Genomic DNA, 25,850 nt, shown 5'->3' with positions numbered 1-25,850 from the left:
AACCTTATGCCACTAATGAGATGAAACACATGAGAAGAACAGTGGAATAAACTCAAAGGAGTCATAAAGTAAATGAAACAGCATTGAAGGAATAAGGAACTCAAAATAGAATCAGCAGTACAATACACACATGGTTGTCAAGAAAGGTGGTAAAATCAGGTTCGAAGAAATGTTACAAGAAAATTTGTAAGATACATTCATAAGTACTACCCTAAAAGAACAAGATCCATCGGTCGCCCAATGAAACGTTGGTGAGAGAATGCTTCATAGGATCATAAACAGGCCACAAGGTCTATCATGTGAATGGATGATTATTAATATTATTGTAATTTGCGCAGTTTATTTATTCACCTGAGTTTTGCGTCATTAAAGCTTCATGATCATCGTGTACAGGAAACTTCCTCTACTTAAGAATTTTAAAGAGATTTCAATCTTCTTCTGAAGAAATTATAATAATAATTATGCTAATAAGAGGATGAAGAAGAAGAAGATGCTTAAGAGCTAGCTCAAGAATGTAACGAAGTAGATAGTACAGCATTAATAAATGTAAGCTGGTACATGAGGACAGGAGGAAGAAAGTAGTATTAATCATAATTTGACAAAGCGCTCCTCTCAAATAACTTGAAGGAGAAAAGAATAACTACAACCCATACAAAAATTAAAGTATCGTGTTAAGGAAGGAAAGGATTACGAAATTCAGGTAATGAAGGATTCCTAATATGCCTTGAAAATCCACAACCTGTTTCCAGTCACTAGACCGGGCCAGGAATGGAATGAATGAAGCTCCCATCCAGCCCCGAGGATAGGAACTGTGCTGGCTGCTGACGCCTATCCCACTCCTCTAGAGCAATAATTAATGAGTGACAGATGAAATGAAATGATATTGGAGAGTGTTGCTGGAATGAAAGATAACAGGGAAAACCGGAGTACCCGGAGAAAAACCTGTCCCGCCTCCGCTTTGTCCAGCACAAATGTCACATGGAGTGACCGGAATTTGAACCAAGGAACTCAGCGGTGAGAGGCCGGCGGGTGCCGCCTGAGCCACGGAGGCTTCCCTAATATGCTTTATGCAATAACATATAGGCCTACGACTTTAAAGGAAAGAGAGGAACAAATTCCACCTTCACTTAACAAACATTTGTGTCCTCCCGCGAGTAACAAGAAGTGCACCATTGGAGGAGAAGAAATGATGGAGGATAATCTATCAAGTCTTTTACTTTATGACCTGCTTTATCATTTCGGTAGTTCATTTAAAGTTATATTGTATATTTTAGGTTTCAACTGATGACTTGGACTTAATATCGTAAGGTTATGAGCTCATTATTCTTATTGCATTCCTGTGATCGATACTCTGTAGTGAGGTTAATAATGAATAGTCCGGTATTGAACGCAGTGATATTTTTCCATTGATCAGTTCTATTTAATAAATCCCTTCTAACCTTTTGATTTCTAATAAAGCTAGTTCTTATAACATACGAGAAGGCCTCAACGCTGAACATTCAGCCAAGTAGTTGGACGTTCAAAATACTATCATTAATGATAATTTATACAGGAACTTTGGCTGAACGATCAGCATTGAGGCCTTCGTTTCAGAGGGTCAACGGTTCGATTCTCGGTAGGGTCGGGGATTTAATCACTTCGGGTTAATTCCTCCGTCCCGGGGACTGGTTATTTGTGTTTTCATATTCAAACATCACACCGCGTTACCCACCAACACAGAAACACGTAGCAATAACACAGCCCTCCACAAAGTGTTGGCGCCAGGAAGGGCATCTGGCCGTAAACAAGGGCCTAGTCCACATGCACACCCATGACCACCAGGGTGTGGGAAAAGTGGTAGAATGATAATAATAATTTTAGTGAAAATGCAGTAAGCAGTTTGGTCTCAGTTGACAACTTGATCTCAACGACAAACTGTTTTGAAATTCTGTAATATAATTATCTTAGAGCTTCAGAAAATTTGCTGCGAGTATGACATGGACATCAGTATTCCCAAGACGAAAATGAGTTGGAGAAAACTGGGAGACGAGCAGATCAGGTTGGGAATACAGAAAAGTACTGAAATCCTTGGACAAATCTGAAATCGAACTACAGATCCAATGATGTGACAAGAAGAAGTGGCACAACCCCTTACACTGTGAGGCCATCAACTACGTTGATCGGAAACAACTCAGAATCTTGAACATTGCCAGGGAAACATGCATCCATAAATTAAGAAAACAATAACGTATTTTCTTTTTTCAATTTGGGGAGGTCTATCCTTAAAATAATGTCGATGCTGAATACATAATATGAAAAATTTGTTTTTGATGGTATATCATGTTAGATAAGAGTCAAAAAGAGTGTTTTGATATAAATTTTAAACATCAACACTTACATGAAAATCGCCATCCTTGAGGTGTCCTTCCCGTCATCGTCATAAGACCCATCTTCATCGGTTCACGTAAAGCAAACTATAAAGATAATTTTAAAAGTAGTTAATGTGAAGTTGAAGAGGCTTGACGTGATCGCGTGGGTATAATGTTACCGACACGGCTTGAAGTTTTGTTCATTGTAATGGCGGACACACTCTCCACCTGCCTTTTTACATACTCAGAAAGACTGCATTAGTGGTTTGCCAACTGAAATCAACATAGGTTATTACAATGACGCCAGTAGGAATGTCGCGATTAAAGGCAATGCTATCATATGAAATACTCGATCAAAGGAAAACCGCACATTTTCTCACTTTTAACGAACAACGCTACGCTGCCGCTCTTACAGTCCAAAGTTCCAGAGCTGGAATAACCAGGCCGCAGACAGGCGTGAGCCGTGAACTCTCTTTAATTTCGGGGGAACGAGCTAATAGTGTAGAGTTCAGGGCATAAACGATGCCCTTTTACTCATCTGTTTAATAGGAGCACCCGATGAGTCAGAAAATCTCAATTCACTACAATGCCGACGGAAAAAGTTTTCCTCCAATCCAGAGGAGATACCCACTCTTTACTGCAAATTTGGAATAAAATGAAAGTAGAATTTAATAAAACTTAAGAGGAAGACGCTTTTCTTAAGAAACGGCCCTTTTCAGGGTTGAATTTTGAGTTATTTAGTGAATGTTGTGCTATAATTTGGAATAGGCCGAACTTGTAGTTCTAGACCAGGTCATAAGTGAGCCTTTGCCAATAGCTGGAATACTATTGTATGATGAACCAGTGTGTTACGTACTAGCAGTACCAGAAAATGTATGAACCAGAGAAATAGCATGCTAAAGAAGAAATTGACGTAACACCCCAGGTATTTACCACCAATATTCAAGAGGGCAATTATACTCGGTACGCAGCAGTAATCCCATCTATCGGAGAGGAGTGGCAGCACTAGAGACAAAGAATATCACAACAAACAATGGTCAATGTAATTTTATTGTTGATCAATTGTACGAGCTTTCGATATTGTATAAAACATCAATGATCGGAAATTGTATTCTCTATAACTTGTGTTATGTAATACTTTTCGATAGGACAAATAACATAGGTATTTAAAAATTAAATATTAGACACCTTCCCCTTAGTTTATAGCTTATAGCTTAGACTGTAGTTTCTTATTTTCCGACTCTATACACAGATTTTCATTAAATTGTGTTTAACCATTTTCTCGCGACTCGGCGTTGATATGGACAAAGCAACAAAAACACAAATTCACGAATATCTCTGTTATCATAGCCGGTACGGTAACAATGTATGGCATAAATGATCGGAAATTTAATTCTATATAACTTCAGTTATGTAGTATTTATCGATAGAACCACTATTAACATAAATATTTAAGAATTACATTTTAGGCCTTCCCTTAAACTACCATTTCACTCAGCGTGAATAAAATGATTTATAGCGTAGATTGTAGTGGCTCATTCCCCGACTTTAAATTCCGACTTTAATTAAATTCTCTTTAGCCATTTTCTTGTGATGCGCGTGCATACATACATACATACATAAATACATACATACATACATACATACATACATACATACATACATACATACATACATACATACATACATACATACTGACGGACAGACAGACAGATAGGCAGACAGAAATTACGGAAACGTAAAAAGGTGTATTTCCTTGTTACAGTGGGCATGACCGATGAGAAATTCTGAGCAATGAACAGACAAAACTCGAGTGACTATTGCTAGCCTGATGCAGCCTTTGTAACGCAGACCATCCGACGTAAGTGGGTGGCATCTGCCGAGTATTGGAATTGCGTTATATTGTGGTGGAGGGTAGTTCTGTGTGTGAGTTCTAGGGGTGTTGGAGACAGTACAAATACCCAGTCCCCGAGCCAGAGGAATTTATCATTTAGGGTCTAAATCTCCTACCCGACCTGGAATCGAACCCAGGATCCTCTGAAACAAAGACGACTACGCTGACCCTTCAGCCAAAGAGTCGTACAGTATTTGAAATATTACGGTATGTAAACATAAATAAGCGTGACTCACGCAGCCCATCAAGCCCATTCGTCTGCCTATGCGACTGCTATCCAGCAAGATGACCTGCAGGTATTAGAGTTACACGTGGGCAGCAAGATGATATTCTCGAGCTGAATTACTTGGATTTGATGACCAGGTACGCTGCCTCCTATGTCAGGTAACTCCTTAGTTGGTCTTACAAGACTGAGTGAATTCTGTTTGAGGTCCCAATCCAGAAATAAATTCCTTGGGCTGGTCAGGACCCCAGGTAGGAGTTAGGCAGGATAATCCGATGCGTCTTACACACAGCTATTAAATTCTAGTAGCAACTTAAATATCAATAATTCGTTTAATAGGAGCAAAGAACATGTTCGTCGGACATTGTGAGAGCAATGTAATGATACTCGGTAAAACACTATAAGGTTTCTGATATATTCACCATGACACATTGCACCAGTATGACCAATCCCTTGCTTAGTTATTTATAGTGACATTTATCAATTTGTAAATAAACTGCTACTATGAATGTCCATGCAAATTACTGACCATCTAATTGCAGTAGATAATACGTCAGATCCCCGAGCAATTCGTGACTGATTACCAGATGAAATTCATACGTTATTCATAAAATTGCACAATAATAATATTTAGCTGCTATTTGTTGCTGTGTCATCGTAAGTAATTTCTTTCTGATCTTGCAGAAAGTAAACATGCAAGGTCTTGCGTGTTTATCAACCTCTGAAAGTCAGGCGGTGCGACCAACCGTAATCAATTAATATCTCGTTAGTCCAACGTATGTCATAAAATCCTCATCGTGCCTCCAAAAGCAGCTGGTGATATTATGAAAGACGAAAGTTTGCTTGAGTATTTATCTAAAATATGTACCTGTATTCAGTGCAAGAGTGATCTAAATACATTTCCCCAGTTATTAGCTATACAAGTTCAAACACTTGAGAAATTACAAAGTGTATTTTCCTACCACGCAAAATTAGGGATTAAAAATGATTATGGACAAATTTAGTTTTCTGTTCTTAATATTTGTAAATATAATAGTTACTAAGTTGGTGCCGATGATATCAACTTTCAACCCCTTAAATAATCAACCACCATTTCACTGTTAAGGAGGTCTTTCGAAATAGTTGAGTTATAAAAAACACTCACTTAGACACAGCAAGATATTAATTTATTTTAGTACTTACATAGTCCAGTAGCCTATAATTCGTTCACCGACTCTTTCAGACACAATGAAACGGATCATATATGATGTGCTAATTTGATGAGAATTGCTCATTACCAAGAGAAGTGGAGATTGTAAGAATGACAATGGAGCTGTAGTATGATTAATAGTTTGATTTTGTGATTTTAAACTAAATGTAAGCAATGAATATGTAATTAAAGTATCTTCATGCTAGGCGTAATACCACCGGGCGAGTTGGCCGTGCGCGTAGAGGCGCGCGGCTGTGAGCTTGCATCCGGGAGATAGTAGGTTCGAATCCCACTATCGGCAGCCCTGAAGATGGTTTTCCGTGGTTTCCCATTTTCACACCAGGGCAAATGCTGGGACTGTACCTTAATTAAGGCCACGGCCGCTTCCTTCCAACTCCTAGGCCTTTCCTATCCCATCGTCGCCATAAGACCTATCTGTGTCGGTGCGACGTAAAGCCCCTAGCAAAAAAAAGAAAGGAGTAATACCTTTAGAATATTGGTTACTGCCTATTCAAAGATGGATGAATATTTTTATTTGGGTGTAAATAAACTAAGGATATAAAAAGTAAGGAGGACGTCAAATGCCGACTAGAGTATGCAAGGAAATCCTTTTTCAAGGTAAGAAAATCGCTCAATTCAAATGCAAACATCCATAATATAAATATTTGTGTAGACTGAGGCGCTGTGTGGAAGTGAAACATAGACAGCAACTAGCTCAGAAAGAAAATAGAAACTTTGAAATATGGTGGCACAGAAGAATGTTGAATATGAGACGGATATTTCGGATTGGGAATGAAGAGATGCTGAATCGAGGTGTTGAGAGGAAAAAGCAGTTGGTGAAATTTGATCAGATGATCACTCAAGTTGATAGGACATACCTTCAGACACACAGAACTTGTTAGAGTTTTATAGAAGTTTAGAAGTAGACGAAGGTATGAATTTAACAAACGGATTATGGTAGATGTAGGATGCAATAGTTATGTGGAAATGAAAACGTTAGTGTAGCATAGGTTGGTATGGAGAACTAATAATATTTTCAAAGCAGTCCCTGGACTGATGACCAAAACTACAACAATACTATGTAATGAATTTTTCTAAATGATTGGAAGAATTGTTTTTTTTAATTGTAAGGGAGACTTGAATATTAAGAAGCAATGCTGAAGGTATGAATTTAACAAACGGATTATGGTAGATGTAGGATGCAATAGTTATGTGGAAATGAAAACGTTAGTGTAGCATAGGTTGGTATGGAGGACTAATAATATTTTCAAAGCAGTCCCTGGACTGATGACCAAAACTACAACAATACTATGTAATGAATTTTTCTAAATGATTGGAAGAATTGTTTTTTTTTAATTGTAAGGGAGACTTGAATATTAAGAAGCAATGCTATTATAAATTATTATTTAGGTTAGAATGCAACAATAATATCGTTAATGTATACATTGCTCTCCTCAAAATGCCTTCTTTCGAGCTACGGTCCCCATACACACACTGGAAAGTCGTGCGAATGACCATATTGAATGAATTTGTATGATATTTTATAGTCTGTGTTCGTAGTTATAAACTACAGAACATAATATTTACCAGAATGTTCCGAGTACTGGGAGTAATAATTTTAGGGTATTGGTTTTTGAATAATGACTCTGAATTTCTAAAATGTAAATTTTAGAGAAAATGGATTTATTTATGATATTAATGTAATAATAAATTATAAGATAGCCATAGATATATAGAAAATATTAATTCATTACCACATATCATTCTATAAGTTACAATGCAAGATAATATATACCTTCTTTGAAAGTCTTTTTTCCTGGCCCATTTCCGCACATTTTATAAAAATAATTACAATACTAATAATTATCGGTCAGTTTTGGAAAATTGTTGCCAACTTTGTACTGTCGTGCAAAAATAATTCTGGAAATGGTAAAATGCTTGTGAGCGGAGTTCCCTTATTCCACTCCTGCTCCAAGGCTGAGCCCAAAGTAGTCAATATTTATCAGGCAGTGAGTGTATCCTGTAGGCCCTGGCCGGCAGCTGTGAGTACGACGCAATGTTTAGTTTACCTCAGCGTGGATGAGAAGGGATTGGGGACGAATTACTTAGCACATTTAGGTATTGCTCTGTCACAGATATAAATACGGGCTGCTCAGCTGAGGGAAACATCAGTTGTTCTCTTCTCGTGCTTCGCTCAAAGTGATCACATCACATACCACCGACATGTGGACCTACCTGGTAAGTAACTAGGGGTATAATCAGACAAATCCACTCTTCGAGTATGTAACGAAGTGTTCCACTTCAAATTGGAAAACTTTAGGATTTTATGTTACTTGACATTCAGCGGTGATCAGTTTAAGATGTTATATATTTTCTCCTTACATAACAATGAAAATAATTATTTCATAGTCTTTGGAGTGAAATTATAATCTCTTTATCGGTATAGATCAAGAGTTTAAGAGTCGTAAGGAATGAAATAAATTATTTGTAAAACCGATGGGAAGTGATGCAAACAGAATTGAATTCTTTTTTTCAAATATTATATTCTTTAATATTCGGCCGAGATTAGTTGAGGAAAATAGATTTATAAGCATTCTTTTTTAAATAGCCATGAAAGTAATTACTATATGGTAAACTTGTAACTTGTCCGTCAGTACATAATAATGCAGAAGTATATCATAAATCATATGATAGGTGCCTGCTTGAAACTGTAAAGGCTTCCTTGGCTTACGTTGAAGGACATGGTTTTTATTTGTCGTCAGAAATCTGGTAATTTTGAAACGAGAATTATTATTCTTTCTCTCGTGTTTACATAATATACTTCTGAAATGAGTAGTAGTTTAATTAATTCTTAGGTTTTATAAAACTAACTATTCTACACCACTGTGCCAAGGGGACAAATAACGAACTTTTTTGTTTGCTTTTGGCTTAACGTCGTATAAACTCAGACAGTTTTATGGTGACGATGGGATAAGACGGAGGTGATGGTGGGGGTGATTATTGTTTTAAGAGGAAGTACAACTAGGCAAGCATCCTCTATATAACAGTAGTCAGAGAAGATATCGGCCAAAGAAAGACAAGGGAGTGGAAAGGAAAGACTCCCTAGATCACGAATGCTCTAATACCTTCGGGGAAGAAAAAGAACAAGAGTTGACAAAGGGAGGTCGGATAGGACAGATGAAAGTGAGGATCCTGGCGTAAGTATGTGACCATGGTCTTAATTAAGGTAAAGCTGTAGAATTTGTCTGGTATTAAATTGAGAAATCATATAAAACTATCTTCAGGTTTCCGATAGTGAGTGGGATTCAAACCCACCACCTCTCGAATGCAACACCTGCACGGTCCACGAACTCAGTCGGTGTCCCTTCTCCAGAGGTCTCCATGGCCTGTGCGAGGTTGATATTAACTTGATTTACTTTTCAAGCATAATCGTAAATCTACAAAATGGGTACTTACTATTGCTGTTTATCTAGCACACCTTTTGTGATAATGTACCATTTAATACAGCTCACTCTCTCAGCATATTCTCTTTAAAAATCCGAAATAATGCGTCCTTATACCTATGTATTTCTTCGTACGTTTATAGGGCAACGAAAACAACAAATATTAACTGTACTGTAAGTATGGACAAGAGTTTGGCCATAAAATTATTTCCTTAAGTTGAATGAGAAAGGGAAAAGATTCTGTGATATGCTGTCAGTGATAGCAGAAAAACATTCAACAGAATATTCACATTTGCGTGTAATGCTATGCTTTCATTCAATGTGAACAACTCGTTAAAGACTAGCTTCAGAAATTTGAAAGTGACGTAGGCTATCTTCTGATCATCGGATAAAGCACTGTTTAGTAAGACATGGTTCGATATAATATAACGATGCTCCGAATAGAGTCAGCATACAATTATTAACAAAATCGTACACCACGCAATAAAGAATTATGTATGACAGTTTGAATAGTATATTATATAAAAGAACACATATTTGTATTGAACTTAGCAGTGCCAGTTCTGTGATAATCTAGCTGTACCTCGAGGGAAGCGACCACGCTCTCAGCATCCAGGAACTGTGAAAACAAATATAGCGTAGAACGTGGTCAAAATAATATCTGAGTATTGGTGAAACTCGGTAACCTATAATCACATTCGAAGTGTCTAAGTCGTCGTGATAAAACGTTTTTTTCAGCTGATCCATTCACCAGTAGTGACTTTCCTTAATACTTTATAACCTAAAATAAAATACTTCACGCCAATTGAAATAGGTGTTCAGTAACTATAAATCAGTTGCGGATTAATTTATGGGGACAGAAACAGTCAGATATAAGGTTAACTATCAAATCCTATTTAGTGCCGGGGTTACCAATTATGGAAGGTTTACTATCTTCTCATCTAGTGACCATCACGGTCTGTACGGAGATTTAAAACTGAAATCCATGAATAAACAGCGCATTTTGATACCTAAATGAATTATTTTAAATAGCAGTAAAACGCAAAGTATTATGTAAAGGTTAATATAACTTTTAGAACCTTAAAAGGCGTTACATTTCCTCATGTTTCTAGTAAACGTACCTGTTGACAACGCATTATTCTTTATTATTATTAAATTTAAAATTAATGGAACACTTATCTGCCCATTGTTCCACTTCTGGAACATTGTCATGTTTAATATTGTTTCCATTTTCTCTCATTACGTGAAATATAATAATTAATGATTCCTACGTTTGTACTTTTAAGTCTTGAAATAACGAAATTGTATTCAACGTTCTTATTATTTCTATAAGTGTTTATATAACATCCCTCCCAATATATTTTGCAATACGTCAATGTGCCCATAATAGGAAGATACATGTACCGGTATGCATAAGACACTGTTTGTAAGTTATTTTTGCCTTTTATTTTTAAAATGAACATTATGACATTTCGAGGTGACGCGTTAAACAGTAATGTCAACATATCCAACACAGTCCTAAAATGGAAAAGAAAAATCTGTATTCGTTTTAAAGCATACTTTTATTAAGTTGCACAGCTTTAAATCTTCAATGAAGTTTACTTTTAATACGCCACTGAGGGGAGTGGCCACGTTACTGCTACGAAGCCAAACTCTGCGTCCGAGAGACGAGTGGGTTCGAATTCCACCGTCGGCTGTCCTGAAAATGGTTCACTTCCAGGCAAATGCCGACACAGTTTCTATTCACAGGCCACAGCCAATTCCTACCACCCACTTATCCAATTCCACTAACCATCGTTCTTTTCATCTTCATTAGCTCCGCAGCTGAGGTTGGCATCAGGAACGGCATCCAGCCGGAAAAAAAAGACATATAATTTCTTCCCAGCTCATGTCCGATCCCGTATCAGGAAGTAAGACATGATTCGATATAATATAGCGTTGCTCCGAATAGAGTCAGCATACAATTATTAACAAAATCGTACACCACGCAATAAAGAATTATGTATGACAGTTTGAATAGTATATTATATGAAAGTACACATATTTGTATTGGATGGACATGAATACTTTCAACATGTCCTCCATTTTCCGGGGGCCACTTTTTTGAGACAGCCCTTACGATTAAATTAGAGGAAAATATTGTATTTTTTCTTTCTATCTTGTGTATACCAGATAATACAAGCACATCTTAAAAAATGATAAGAATCCCAAACACTACATATCTCTACCATAGGTCTATATGGGCTTTAGAATACCATGTATCTCATGGTTAAAGTTTAGCAATCGAAATTCCGTGTTTAGTTCTAGAAACTCTGGACTAGATATTTTGTTTTCTGTTTCTGAATGAAGAAATCTATTTATAACTCCATTTTTTTTTACATCAAGCAGTATATTCCACTTGTTGCTAATTTATATTTACAGACTATTGCAGCTCTGATCGCAGCGACAGCTGTAGCTCGTCCACAAGAGGACGCACCACCACCAACCGCAGTGGCCAGCACAGGGCCAAGTCAGCCCCCTGTGGAAATAGTGTCTCAGACTGATGTGATCAATCCCGACGGCAGTTTCAACTACAGGTAACCTATAGTCATACACTTCGACGCTCCAGTATAATGCAATGTGTGGGGTGTCCTTTTAACTGAACAAGATATCAGTTTATAAGTTTATTCCTGATGCTAAATATATATATGGTAGCAGTACAAACAACTTTGAACATTCCTTTGAGGCTCGGATATATCTACGATTTATTGTCTTTGTTCTATTAAAGGTTTTGTGGAATAACGGTCACCAGCCCCTTGAAATTCTTCTAGGAGTGATCTTGTTTCATAGGCCATTCACCTAGGCTACACAAATTTCCAACAGTGCAGGTCCACTGCCAATTAAAACATAGTCATAAAGTCATGAAACCATTAGTAAATATAATATACGTTAATTGGAATTTAAATAGTTATAATATTATCGTGTACAGCATAAACGTGTTTATGTTTTCACACAAGTACGAATTATATATTTAGATAGATATTTACAGACGGAAATATTCATTGAAAATCACTTGATGCATTAACCTGTTAATTGCTTGGATATCAGAAATCAACGGAGCGTTAATCGTGCAAGGATCGAACAATTAATAAACAAATAATTAAATCAACAGTCGATTAATCAATCGATTACTAATTCTACCAATTCTTTGCTACAATATAGGAGATGATTGTCATTCTGTCGAATTGCGTTCAATTCCTGGTCATGCCAACTGCTTAAGACTTAGGTTACGGACTGAAGCAGGATGACCTCAGCCTCAGATAAAATCACTTAGTTGTAAAGTGCGCTAAAATCATTTATGTGCCGTCCCAGAAGAAACTCTTTCCGTGTGGTAAGCTACGATAAATGATGGAATTATACCAAACATACAGACCATTAAATCAAAGCAATAGGATAGCCTAGGTGTGTGTGCGTGTGCGTGTGTGTGTGGCGTTTTTCCCAGGGCGTATCAGTTGGAACCATCAGTTGGACTGGCACGCCTTTTCTATTCTAATGCTGTGATTGTTCGCCCCGCGCCTGTGAAAGCCTTAATTGACATCCCCACAACATTGTTGATTCTCTCACATAATCAGTAATAATTGACAACACTAAAAGCTACCAATGTCATTCATAATTCAGGCAGACTTGACACGCTAGGCTGTCGACCAAATACCTCCGAAGTATTCTACCATCGAGTTTCTTGGATCTGGAGAGGAGATACGAATAGCTATAATCCCAGGTATTCTACTTAAGAAATAACAGATCGAGGACCAGATTAATTTAAAACTTGATTTCGTACCTATGGAGAATAAAATATATAGCCTATATATATTCAGGGCCCTGGTATATTTCATTTTTTCTGAGCAGAGAGTTTTCTTCGACAGTAATGCAAAGTGGTCAAATCTTACAGGAATGCTAGAGTCCAAAATACACGTAATTGTACATTTCATTTAATAGTGTTTGTGGAATCTATCGAAAAAATGAAATTAATATCTATCAGAGGAAGTCGACATGATTAAGTGTTTAGTTTGATCTATTGATTAAAATTGTAGGGCTACGGAGATAACGATTCCATTAATAGCGAGTGAAAGGGAAGGTTTCCCACCATCTGTAAAATAAATTAACCGAATACAGACGGGATAGTGACGTAAAAGAGACAAATACCAACGTGTTCGTCGATCTCACGCACTCAATAACAACTGAATGGAAAATAATGAAAGCAAAAGAGATCCTCACAAGTTTCATGAATTCAAAAGTTACCTTTTCCTTCCATTTCTCCTTCCGCCATTCGCCCACATACTGCTCGTCCAAAAACTCATTAAGGCCATCTAAATTGCACGCATATATATATATGTATTTAACTACTATTTACATGATCAATCCGGTATAAGAATCTCAAGAACTTCTACCAATCAACAGCTGTCTATGGCCACACTATCATCTTTTTTGTATTGTCAATTTCGTATGATCGCACTTGCTTACATATTTTTCTACAAATTCACCAAATAGCACGCTCAAATATCTTCATGCATTTGGCCATAGACCGCACAATCAACAGAGCGTGTGTTATTCTGATATAGCAGACAGCTAACCTACTGGGAGACACGAGACCAGAGTTTAAATGCAAAATGTAAAACAGTATATTTCCGTGCTGAAAGTTTTGTTCTCCGTGTAGGTTATGATTGTTTTATATTTATGCACTTCTATTACAATTATTTCATTTTGTAGTTATTCACTAAATAAATTAAATACAACTAGATCTCCTGATTCCCACTAGATAAAATTTGGAGCTCCCGTCATATTACTAAAGAATATTATTGAATGGATGACCGGATGCTTAATGAAATCAGATTGACACAATCTCCCAGAGTTCGAGGTTGTTCGATCGCATTCCTTCGTAGTTAGTCTATAAGAGTATTTGAATACAGTTTCATGCCCAGTCATCATACTATTGCAGTAATTTCCTCTTGTATTAATTACAGTAAAGCTCACTTATGTTTCAAGCGGATAAATTGTTTGAGAATTTAATACATTAATACATTCTGCGTGATTTTTCACCATGACATTTAAAACATTCAAGACTTTGACCAGGAATAGAATGTCGCATCTTAACCAAATAAGGAACACAGGGGGTTTTAAATACTGAAAGAAAATGGGAACGTAAGAAATTTCGCATCAACTCTGTCAACAAGAGTCAAGGTGTTATTACTGCAATAAAATACTAAAATAAGTAAAAGTAAGAAAACTCGTGTTCTCGTACTCCTCACGATGGAACAGCTCTTTTCAGGTACCAGCCCTTTTGCCAATTTTAAATCTCCGTCGATTACCGAACCTCCGTGGACGGCACCTAACAACGCTAACCGTTACGATACAGAGGCAGGCATTCATTAATTTTAAAAGAACGAGAATCTTTATCAAAAAATACATCTTACTCTTGATACAATATTTTCTATTTTGCGAAATATTTTCTTGTTTTTGAAAGCATTATAGAAAGGTAATGAAAATTGGAAATATACATTTTGTGCGAGAGAATAAAAGTTTGAGACTTAAGACATTAAAGTTACTAGTTCACTAAAAATCCGCTAGAGACCGAAATTGTCGATTGAGATCACATTGAATTGGACACTGACATATTCAAGTTTGTAAATTTCACTTTTAGTAAATTATTCTATTTTCACATTTTGTTGCATCATCTTGGAATTTTAGAGTAATGGATTTATCTTCTCTGCATACATATGAAAATATAATTGTATTTCACAGCACTTAAAATGGTTAAATTTATGTAAATGTAACATCTATTGGATTAAGTTATTGGTTTATCAAGATTTCAATTCAAAAAAGAGCGGGACTGATGCGATCCTAGTGGAACATCTTCAAACTCGGATGGCTTGTAGAGCTGAGTGAAAGAGAAAGTAACTCATGTCAGTTCCATCACACACTCATACGCTGCGCTAGAGTCTTATTTCAAATCCAGATTGAAGAGTTGGAAGTATTACAAAAAATTCAAATAATTTCCTAGATAGCAAATTCAGAAACTTAGAATGCCGAAGGAGATGATTTCAGTGTCTGTAATATTTCCGTCAGAAGATGGCCTCCTCGCGGTACGACACATTAGCGTATTTACGCTGAGCTTCTGCAGAGCCATTCCCGTGTTGCAGGAATTGTGTATTTGCTACTTACATGTCCTGTATTCGATTCCTGTCTACCAGGGTTTTACAGAATCGATTATTAGTTGCATCAGTCCATAACAAATTCTATTTGCTATCCTAACACAAGTAACCAAGAAGATTTCATAGAGGTCAGGTAAATTGCATTAGCATAATGTTAATGGAGATAAATCATGGAAGCATCACAAAAATTAAAATAATTTCACAGTTTTTTTCTCAGAAACATAAAACGCTGAATCGGATTATTTTAAATCTCTGTAATGAAAATGAAAATCCACAGCCTTTTTCCAGTCATTCGACCGGGTCAGGAATGAAATGAATGAAGCCCCCATCTAGCGGCGAGGATAGGAATCGTGCCGGCTGCCGAAGCCTGTCGCACTCCTCTGGGCAATGATTAATGAATGAATGATGAAGTGAAATGATTTTGGAGAGTGTTGCTGGAATGAATTATGACAGGGAAAACCGGAGTACCCGGAGAAAAACCTGTCTCGCCTCCGCTTTGTCCAGCACAAATCTCACATTGAGTGACCGGGATTTGAACCACGGAACACAGCGGTGAGAGGCCAGCGCGCTACCACCTGAGCCACGGAGGCTCTTTAAATCTTTGTAATATTCTGTCAAAATGTGGCAACCCTCACTATGCACCACGCTAGTGTATCTGAGCTCTTGCTGATCCGCTCCCTGGTATAGGGCTTGTACGACTCCTACTTACACGAAGTCCTGGGTTCGATTCCCGGCGCCTCTACGAACTGTAATCCACGAGTGAGGGCTGGAACATGGTTCATTAATCCTTTCTTGACACCAACTGAGGACCTATTTGATGTGAGAGGCATAGACCCAGTCAAAAAAGCTAAGTAATAGATCGACGATATCGTTACGATGACCACGTGCCATTCCAACATCTGCAAGCTAGGGTGTATAGCAGCAGTGTTATTATTATTATTATTATTATTATTGTCGTTGTCAGTCACTTATTTTTCATTTTGCATGAACTCTTCGGGAGGTGGAGAATAACCAGGTCGTGTTTAGTATTGCAGATTAAGAATATTGCAGCTCGTTTATTTTCATTTCATCTACAAACCAAACCAAACCAAACCCCATCGCACTACAGCCCTTGGAGGGCTACCAAGCGACCGCTGCTCAGCCCGAAGACCTGCAGATTACGAGGTGTCGTGTGGTCAGCACGACGAATCCTCTCGGCCGTTATTCTTGGCTTTCTATACCGGGACCGCTATCTCACCGTCAGATAGCTTCTCAATTCTAATCACGTAGGCTGAGTGGACCTCGAACCAGCCCTCAGGTCTAGGTAAAAATCCCTGAGCTGGCCGGGAATCGAACCCGGGGCCTCCGGGTGAGAGGCAGGCACGCTACCCCTACACCACGGGGCCGGCATTTCATCTACAGTTCGTATTTTACTTTTATTTACTTTTACTTTTATCTTGGAATTTTCAAGTAATGGATTTATCTTCTCTGCATAAATATGAAGATATAATGGTATTCCGCAGCACTTAAAATGGTTACATTTATGTAACATCGTTTGGATTAAGTTATTGGTTTATCAAGATTATACTTTTATTTTTACTTTCTGCTCTGTTGCATTTAGCCAATTAACTTAAGGGATGGTTCGATTTTCCAATGAATGAGAATCATGATTCAGTTTCTTTTTCAGCGCGGATGAAATTATGTCAATTATTATTTCATGCAAAATTACATGGATGCCCAAAATCAGAAATATAATAAAGGCTTAAAACCAGGAAATGATGTATATACTGTACCAATTCTATATTGTTATTGATATGTATGTAGAGTATTCAGCTCGAAGGCTGGTTTGATCCTCACCAGTTCCGCCATCAGATGGTATAGGTGTCATTGAAAAGGCATGCTAGGAAAATGAGGATAGAGGCAGTTCCCATTGCTTTCGTCACTGAGCAAGAAGTTGCTATTGTATATCAGTCTGCCAAGCCCACTTAAATGCACGCACCAACCGACCCTATGAGCGATATTTTCACGAAATTCATAGCAGGGACTTGCTGCATAAGGAATGATATTCTTATCATCACTCACGCCTCAGTCACTTTCATGTTGTCAAGATCAAGAATAAGACTGAGGTAGATCAGTGAAAGTAACATACCAAAAGGTACAGTGCAATGCAAACACTATGTCTGACCAACAAAGACATATCGCCAGCGTGTCTGGGATGAAATCTTTGTAGGTACGTAGATATTCTTCCCCATTTTATGCCATCTCATGTCCATACTCTAAATCTTACTCAGGACGATCCTATTTTATTATTGACAGCAAATGAACGACCGGCTCGTTGGCTGAATGGTCACTGCCGTGTTCTTCGGTTCAGAGAGTCCAGGGCACTATTCCCGCCGTGTCGGTGATTTCAATCTTGTCTAGTTAATTGCTGTGACTCGGGGACTGGATACTTGTATGTGCGCCAACACAGTCTTCTTCATACAATCCCAAATCACCACACTACTATCCACCCCAGACGCTCGCGATAGTGTTGGTGTGAGGAAGAGCTCCAGCCGTAAAACAAGACCAAGTCCACATGTGCGATGGAGTCCACACCCCCCTCCCCCCAACAGGGCTTAGATGAAATGTCAGATGACAAGAAGAAAATAAGAATAAGAAAGCAAACTAATGTCTTGCGTACATTTCCATGTAGCTACTCTGTTTGAATGTAACATGATAGGCACTGACACCATGGACACTGGCCTAGAACTTCCTGCAAAGAGTTACAGTGACATAATACCGCTTTCAACTGTACTCATTTCGTTAAATCGCTTCATTGGAATTATTGATTGTGAAAATGTTCTTGACCTGTCCTTATAAAGCAAGTCATAAACACTTAAACACATAAACACCGCTTTTTTTTTCTTTTCAGCTATGAACTTTCAAACGGTATTCGAGTCCAGGAGTCTGGTTTTGTGAAGAAAGATCCAAATGTTGCAGCTCGTTCTGGGGATGCTGACGATGAAAACAGTGGTGACATCAACGTAGCACAGGGTTCCTTCAGCTACACCGCTCCAGATGGAACTGTCATCAGCCTCACGTAAGCAGCAAACAATCTATTTTTCTGTACCTGTCGATCCCCAAGACTAGAAGAACGGAAGCGAAAGTTATACTTTTGCTGCATATATAACGGGATAAGTAACGTATATTTAGTCCGGCCCCGCGCTGTAGGGGGCAACGCGTCCGCCTGTCACCCGGGGGCCCCGGGTTCGATTCCCGGCCGGGTCAGGGGTTTTAATTGTAAATTATTAATATCCCTTGTCTGAAGACTGCGTGTTTGTGTCGCCCTTAACGTTCCTTTCCTCACATTCAACACTCTACACTTCCGCAATTCCAATTACACACTGGTTCATATCATATGGTGCAAGTGACAAGAGATCTCTTAGAGGTCGCCGCCACGAACAAATATCATTTTCTTAAACCCTCATATTTAGCATTATAAAACCTATTAAGTTCAAAGAAAAGTTGTAAAGGGTGTTACGTGCATGTGAACCCAATATTTACATTGAATCAAAATACTTTGGGATGTATTATTGAAACAGTGTTATAATGAATGCAGCCATTTATCAGGAAGGTATAGGGAGGATTATTTGACGATAACAACCATTAAAAAGCATTAAAGTATAAATTCACCAAAGGCACCTCAAGTCTGTCCAGCATCTTGGCATTTTTACTGAATGTTTCTCTCTAGCACGCTCTGTTTTAAACTACCACTGGTGTGAATTTTATGAACTCAGGATTTTGCACATGCATTCCTATAGTCACAACTCGTGTTATGTAGATAAACACTGACGAAGTAAAAAAAATAGTGTTACACGTTTAATTTCCAAATGTTTGATAATGTTATTCTGTAATACTTCGGTATAGAGAATACATTAAATGATATATAATTTTGTTAAACGTTAAGGGATGTTCCGAAAACAAGCAGTGAACTTATGTTTCCTTACTCAACAATTCCTTGCTCCTTCTTATTTTTTTTTCCATCACTCTTCCAAATCCAGCTCACCTCCGGACTAGAAAGCGGGCGTTTCCCACAATGCAGCTTACCCCACACTTCACGCGAGGAATGAAGTCTTGCAGACAGGCAATACATCTCGTGTATGGATATACTTGCACAAAATATTCTGAAAATGTGCCTGTAATTACTAGATATGAATGGGTAGAAATAAAATTTGAAGGCTAAAACGGGAGTTCGTAAAATATTTCACTCTATGCTCTTGTAGGCTAGTTTGTACTCTTAGGAAATAACCTCTAAGCCATAAAATACAAACTTTCATCACTTTGTATTGTCTTTAAAAATGGACAGAAACGCATTAATTCAAAATCTTAACTGTATTTTTCTACAATGATATCGCTTGTACATACATTTGAAGTCCAGAATTTTATGCAGTAAGTTAATATGTTATAATGCAAACTAAATGAAGCGGGCAACAAGTATAGTCTACCCTACACTACGGTTATGTTATGAGCCTTGCATAAACATTAGGGGTAAGGCCCATCAGAACCCCTAAAATTCATGTTACTCTTCCTACATTGCGGCAGAAGAGGCTACACAACATTTCTTAATAACCAAATTAGTTCACATTGTAACCTATTACTGCCTAAAATTCCGAAGTCTATTATACATGTTAACTACAGGAAACAATTACCAATATAAATTGTCCTCTAAGGAACGTAATGCCAAGTTTTAGGATAGTAAAACGATTTATCTTCATCTACTCCTAGGTCTGTCGCAACAATCGTAAAAAGATTTGCTTTTTCGTTTCGCATAACCCTAGAATGCTTAAAATACAGGTGATCTGCCTGAATAACCCCTGGAGTGTTTAAATTACATTTTTATTTGTTTCTTGCAGCTATACTGCCGATGAAAATGGTTTCCAGCCTCAAGGAGACCATCTGCCCACATCTCCTCCAATCCCTGAGGCTATTGCCCGGGCCCTGAGCGCTGCACCACCCGAGGCAGAAGGAGTGGCACCCACAGCCTTCGCAGCCGAACCCCCAACCGCCAGTGAAAGCTAGAAATTATGAAAGAATAGGCTATCCGATGTAAATTATAATATATTATTGTGGCCATTTTTAAGAGCGATTGATCGTCGTGTTCCTAAGAATCATTATTTACAATGTGAAACAGGGTGGAAAAATATTTTATACCTTATATACTAACATATTGAAGGAGTTACAATTATTATACTGAGAATGATTTGAAATTCGCACAGTTTATGAATATTATCTTTAAAGGATATAACTTTGAATGTCTTGTTTTATATTCGTATTAGACATTGATCGTGATGCTATTTGTGACCAATAGTTCACCATCAAGTGCCCAACATATTATATTTTGACTGATATTCTTACAAGTATCATAAACAGCAATATCTATACCTTCATCCAAAACTTCAAATACGGTGGTGGTACGTCATATATCATACTGACGACGTCACACATAACAGACGTTGATTGGGCGGACAAGATAAGGATGGGTTTTGGTGTGGTTTACATTTGTTCGGTTTGATTTTCTTGCTCTAAAAATTAAAGAAAAATAGCCCATTTAACATTTAGTATTATGGAAGGAAAAGTTCTTAAACAAATTAAAAGTCCCAATGAGAAACGATCTCCATGTAAAGATGTATAGATCAACTGTATCATTCAGCTCCTACTATGCTTGCTTTTAAAGATTATTATGTAGCTTTGATGCAGTCACGATCCTCAAAAATGTTTGAATGCAAAATGAAAAGATTCTTTCTAAATATTGTGAAATGTCAGACAATTACTTTGAAATGTTTGTTACTGTAGTAAAGACATCACTCGGTGAACCGCACTGGTACACAAATTTTGCTACTTTTGTAATATATTTCAGTCTAATAATCGTATCACTCCGATGTACGTGATCACTGCACATGTATGATATGATTACTGTATATTAAGCTTGTAATATAAAAGGACAATAAATCAGATAATTCTGAAAACTCTGTTATTATTCGAGTTCTGAACTCGGGAGTTTGTCCTCATGTTCAGATGTATACCGATTTACCATCCTTTTAGTAAAATAACCTTCTTCATACCAAGCGCAGTACATGTGCATCCCAACACTGGACGGTTGTTTTGTGACATGATCTAGTTGAGAATAATCCGTAACTCTTCAGAATGAAGGGCACTGATACATTAATACAGTGCGGCGAAGAAGTAGCGCATTGGTGTGAAACATTTACATTATATGGCAATGAAGGCTGACTCAAGGCGGCCGGCAAGAATGGACCTCACGGGGATCACTGTAAGTACCTAGCCTAGGTGTTAGTATAAGGAAAGCTATTTATTGAGTTAATTACATTAAAGAGTCTATAAATGAAGGTTGCAGATTCATTTATATGTTTATGAGGGTGTATAGGAGTTGTACTAAGGATGTGAAGGAGAGGGCGTATAAGTCTCTGGTAACACGCCGATTAGAGTATAGTTCCAGTGTATGGGACCCACACGAGTATAACTTGATACGAAAGACAGAAAAGGTCCAAAGGAAAGCAGCAAGATTTGTTCTGAGTGATTTCCGAAGATAAGAAGAGCGTCGGGAAAAAGTTGCAAATTTTATGCACGGGAGACTTGGGAGAAAGGAGACGAGCTGCTCGACTAAGCAGTATGATCCGAACTATCAGTGGAGAGACGGCGTGGAATGAAATTATTAGACAAATAAGCCTCAGCGGAGCTTTCAAAGGTGGGAAAGATAATAATATGAAAGTAAAGTTGGAATTCAAGAGGACAAATGGGAGCAAATACTCGTTTATAGAAAAATCCATAGTTCTATCCCTTAAGGCAAGCAAGTCAATGTTGAAAACATAATGGGAAATAGGCTACGAATTTTGGGTAAATAAAATATAAGTAAGGTATGAGAATATATTCTTTATTTATTCCTTAAAAAAACAATACTTCTCTTAATCGTTATACTTTGGATTAGATTAGCAGTTTGCTTTTTTCTACCATTACCAGCGCTAATGTGAGTCAATGCATTGTTTCACTTGATCACCACTATGAGCGCTAATGTGAGTCAGTGAAGAGTTTCACTTAAGCCCTTATAACTACATTCGTTGTGGATATTGAACCAAAGAGCACATTACAGAAAGAATATGTAAATAAGTTAAATTGGCTAGAATTTGAATCAAAAAGGAAACGAGTGAAGAAACCAGCGGAAGTGCATTTAGGCATGAAATGAGTTTCGAAAATGTTAATATTTAAAAAAAAAGTTTGACAGAGCTATCCAAGACTTACAATTTGAAACCTTTCTGCACAATTGTGGAAATTGATTAATTTTATGCTTTACGTAGTTTGAGGACCCCTACTCTGGATGCTAAGAAGTAATTTGAACATTAATATGGATTAGGGATTGGAATAATTTACCAAGGGGGATGTTATATAGATTTCCAAATTCTTTGAAATTATTTACGAAAAGACGACAAACAACTGATAGCAAATCTGCCACCTTGGCGACAGCCCTAAATGCAGATCAGTGGTTATTGATTGATTGATTGATTGATTGATTGATTGATTGATTGATTGATTGATTGATTGATTGATTGATTGATTGATTGATTGATTGATTGATTGATTGATTGATTGATTGATTGATTGATTGATTGATTGATTGATTGATTGATTGATTGATTGATTGATTGATTGATTGATTGGTATCCTAATATATACTTCAATGTGTGATTTGTTCAGGGAGGACACTCTTACCTATGTAAGTAGCTTTGATTTCCATTTCACTAGAGCTGATAATGATAATTATTGTTGTTTTAAGGGAAAGTATGGTAATACAGTCATACCCTCAACATACTAATCAGAGGAGAATTTTGCTATTTCTTTCACGTCCCACCGTCAGAGACAGGTCTCATGCTTACAATGGGATAGGACTGTGGACTGTGAAGAAAGCGAACGTCGTCTTATTTAACGTACAACCCCAAGCATTTACCTGTTGTGAAAATTAGAAACCACGGAAAATCATCTTCAGGGCTATCGACAGTGGAATTCGAACCCACTGTCCCCCGAATGCACGTTTTCATCTACGTGACGCATACCGCGTGGCCGTCTCGCTTCGTAATCAGAAGATAGAAGACAAAATGGAAAATGATAGTATCGGTAAAAGTAGGGGATGGGACACGGAGGCTCGTCAGGTCTCGCAAATACAACACCGCCGGGACAGAAAGAGAAAACTCGACCAAGGGAGGCAGGTGAGGAAAAATACAAGCCAGAAGCCTGGCACAAGTAAGTGAAATCAATTCTAGATTCAGAATTAGGGGACCGTGGTTACCAAACATTTTTCCCAAGTTGAGAACCACTAGGTTCCGCTTTTTAGTCACCTCTTACGACAGTCAGGAGATGCCGTGCGTGTATTCTAGTATTCAAGTCGTTTCAATCGTCGTTTTGGTTAGGTAGATAACAACAAAATGGTGATTAATCTAAACTCAGTGCTGTTTGTCAGTCTCATTTTTACCACCCTGTAGAAAAATGTCGCTGCATTTAAGCAGGTGCTTTTGTCATGATACTCTTAAGATGAATAATGAGGTTTGGGACAGTGCGTCGTACAATTCAGCTGTTGGGTTGCTTACCATACTCAAGAAGGCCCAATTCATTTATTTACTCTGTCTCTATAGAAAAATTTGTATTTATATAAACCATCTATTTGCTCTACTGCAGCATAAAAACACATCTGATGTAATTCTGTGCAATACTCAAGTTAGAAAAACCACTGGTATCCTCAAGGACATGCAATCAGAAAATACATTGCATTGTAAAATATCGCAAAATAAATTTTTAAAAAATAGCGAGATAAATGTAGATGACAGGACAATCAAAACGCTCAAAATATTAACATATAAAGTTCTTGACACCTTAATTATGCAAATGGAATTACGGCTTGGCGATTTTGAAAGCATCCAGTTTGTTGAGATGTTGGATACAACTCAGTTCATAGTTTACAAAGACAGCTTCCCTGCTCTTAAACAGAACAGTCTTATGAACATTTACCCCTTTTTAATGGGGAAAGATTGGAAAATGAATTGATTAACATTCATTCCGATATAGAAAAACATTTGTCCTCTCATAAACATTTACATTATATTGTCCTCAATGACCTCGAACCAGTGTATGTCGAAGTGTCAAAATTCGTTTAATATGAATATTTCCTGTGAACACGGCTCCATCTGAAAGGAGTATGAGCACTCTGGAGGATAAAAACATACTGTGTAATTGAATGTAGTACCATTTCTACCGAGAAAATGCTCGTGAAAGAATTGATGAGTGCTCCAGTATTGAAGGACGGTGTGATTGACCATTTTGCAATCAAGAAAACTCAACGTTTGGAACTACTCTACAAGAAACTTTAAGGTAAGATTTCCTGCCTACCCATTAATTACCTAATAGCTACGCCACTGAACTCCGCTCAAATGCATACGCAAAACGTGCGTCAGAGTTGGGGATACCGTAATCAGCCATGAGGAAACACATCAAAGTAGATCTGAAAAAGGGGTTGGCGTCCATTGAGTGTAAATGAATTATAAGATGATGATTTGGAGAGACGTGTTGATCCTTGTGGTCGGATGCTGCAGCAATTTCAAACAATGGCTCAGAAGGCAGATTATCGCAGCTCCCGTAATCAGATGTTTACTTCTGGGTAAAAGCGACACCCACCTCACGTCATGATGTGGGCCGGAATGACACAAACACATCTGTTTAGCCCATATTTTTGATCATTCTGTTAATCATAACAGTTACCTCCAGATGATTAATGATAGGCTCATCCGGCAGCTGCAAAATGTGGGAATTTTAGACGCTGTTTGGTTCCAACACGATGGGGAGCCGGCTCACTTCGCAGTGGCTGTTCGCCAACGACTGAACGCAGTCTTTGGAAATCGCTGGATCGGTCGAGGATCGGATAATGATCCAGCTCCTCTTCCATGGATAACAAGAAGCCCTGACCTAACAACACCGGATAACACACTGTGGGGTGACATCAAGGAACAGGTGAGAAAGCAGCGGTTTGTTGGATTGAGGATCTTAAAAATGGGGTGCGCGAAGTTTCCAGACAGTGACCCCAAGGATGTTACTTAAGATGAGCATCAGAACATGCCGGCGTATTCAGCTGTACAGAGACCATGGAGGGACACATCTGGATGTTTTAGATTCCTAACATGTAAGACGTAAGTAGCAACAAATAAATAATGAGTATTTGTACTTTTATATCATGTCAGTTTGAGATTAATTTAATGTAGGGGTGTACGGACTTTGTGCGCACACTGTATATAGAAATGGAGTTTCAAGAAATTCTATCAAACTCCTACCCCGTGATATCTACACTAACATCCAGATAGTGAACTGAATTTTGTACTTAACCCGAGACAAAAGTTTGAAGTGTACGGGAAAAATTTTATGTTATTTATATAGGTAGACTAGCTGTTGATCCCGTCTTTGGCGTGATATTTTTGTACAATTGTTGCGGTAATGCCATCTAGTGGAGATGAGTGCCAGGCGAAGAGAGAGAGAACACATCTCACTTAATA

The 25,850-nt window shown here is 37.8% G+C and overlaps 1 protein-coding gene across 1 annotated transcript; it reads left to right on the top strand.

Moving 5' to 3' along the window:
* The first annotated feature begins 7,778 nt into the window (after positions 1–7,778).
* On the top strand, positions 7,779–21,269 carry LOC136868177 (endocuticle structural glycoprotein ABD-4). Its single transcript, XM_067144758.2, has 4 exons — positions 7,779–7,892; positions 11,519–11,673; positions 18,176–18,343; positions 20,157–21,269. Exons 1-4 carry the CDS (start codon positions 7,878–7,880, stop codon positions 20,320–20,322), a joined length of 504 nt encoding a protein of 167 aa, XP_067000859.1. The 5' UTR covers positions 7,779–7,877; the 3' UTR covers positions 20,323–21,269.
* The last annotated feature ends 4,581 nt before the right edge of the window (positions 21,270–25,850 follow it).

The sequence above is a fragment of the Anabrus simplex genome, chromosome 1 (assembly GCF_040414725.1).
Source record: "Anabrus simplex isolate iqAnaSimp1 chromosome 1, ASM4041472v1, whole genome shotgun sequence".
Lineage (NCBI taxonomy): Eukaryota > Metazoa > Arthropoda > Insecta > Orthoptera > Tettigoniidae > Anabrus > Anabrus simplex.
The sequence above is the reverse complement of the archived record's forward strand: the minus strand, read 5'-3'. Positions and strand labels throughout refer to the sequence as shown.

Coding starts and splice junctions, on each gene's coding strand:
- LOC136868177 (XM_067144758.2), top strand. Junction 11,674..18,175: donor GACGGCAGTTTCAACTACAG/GTAACCTATAGT, acceptor TTTTCTTTTCAG/CTATGAACTTTCAAACGGTA. Junction 18,344..20,156: donor GGAACTGTCATCAGCCTCAC/GTAAGCAGCAAA, acceptor TGTTTCTTGCAG/CTATACTGCCGATGAAAATG.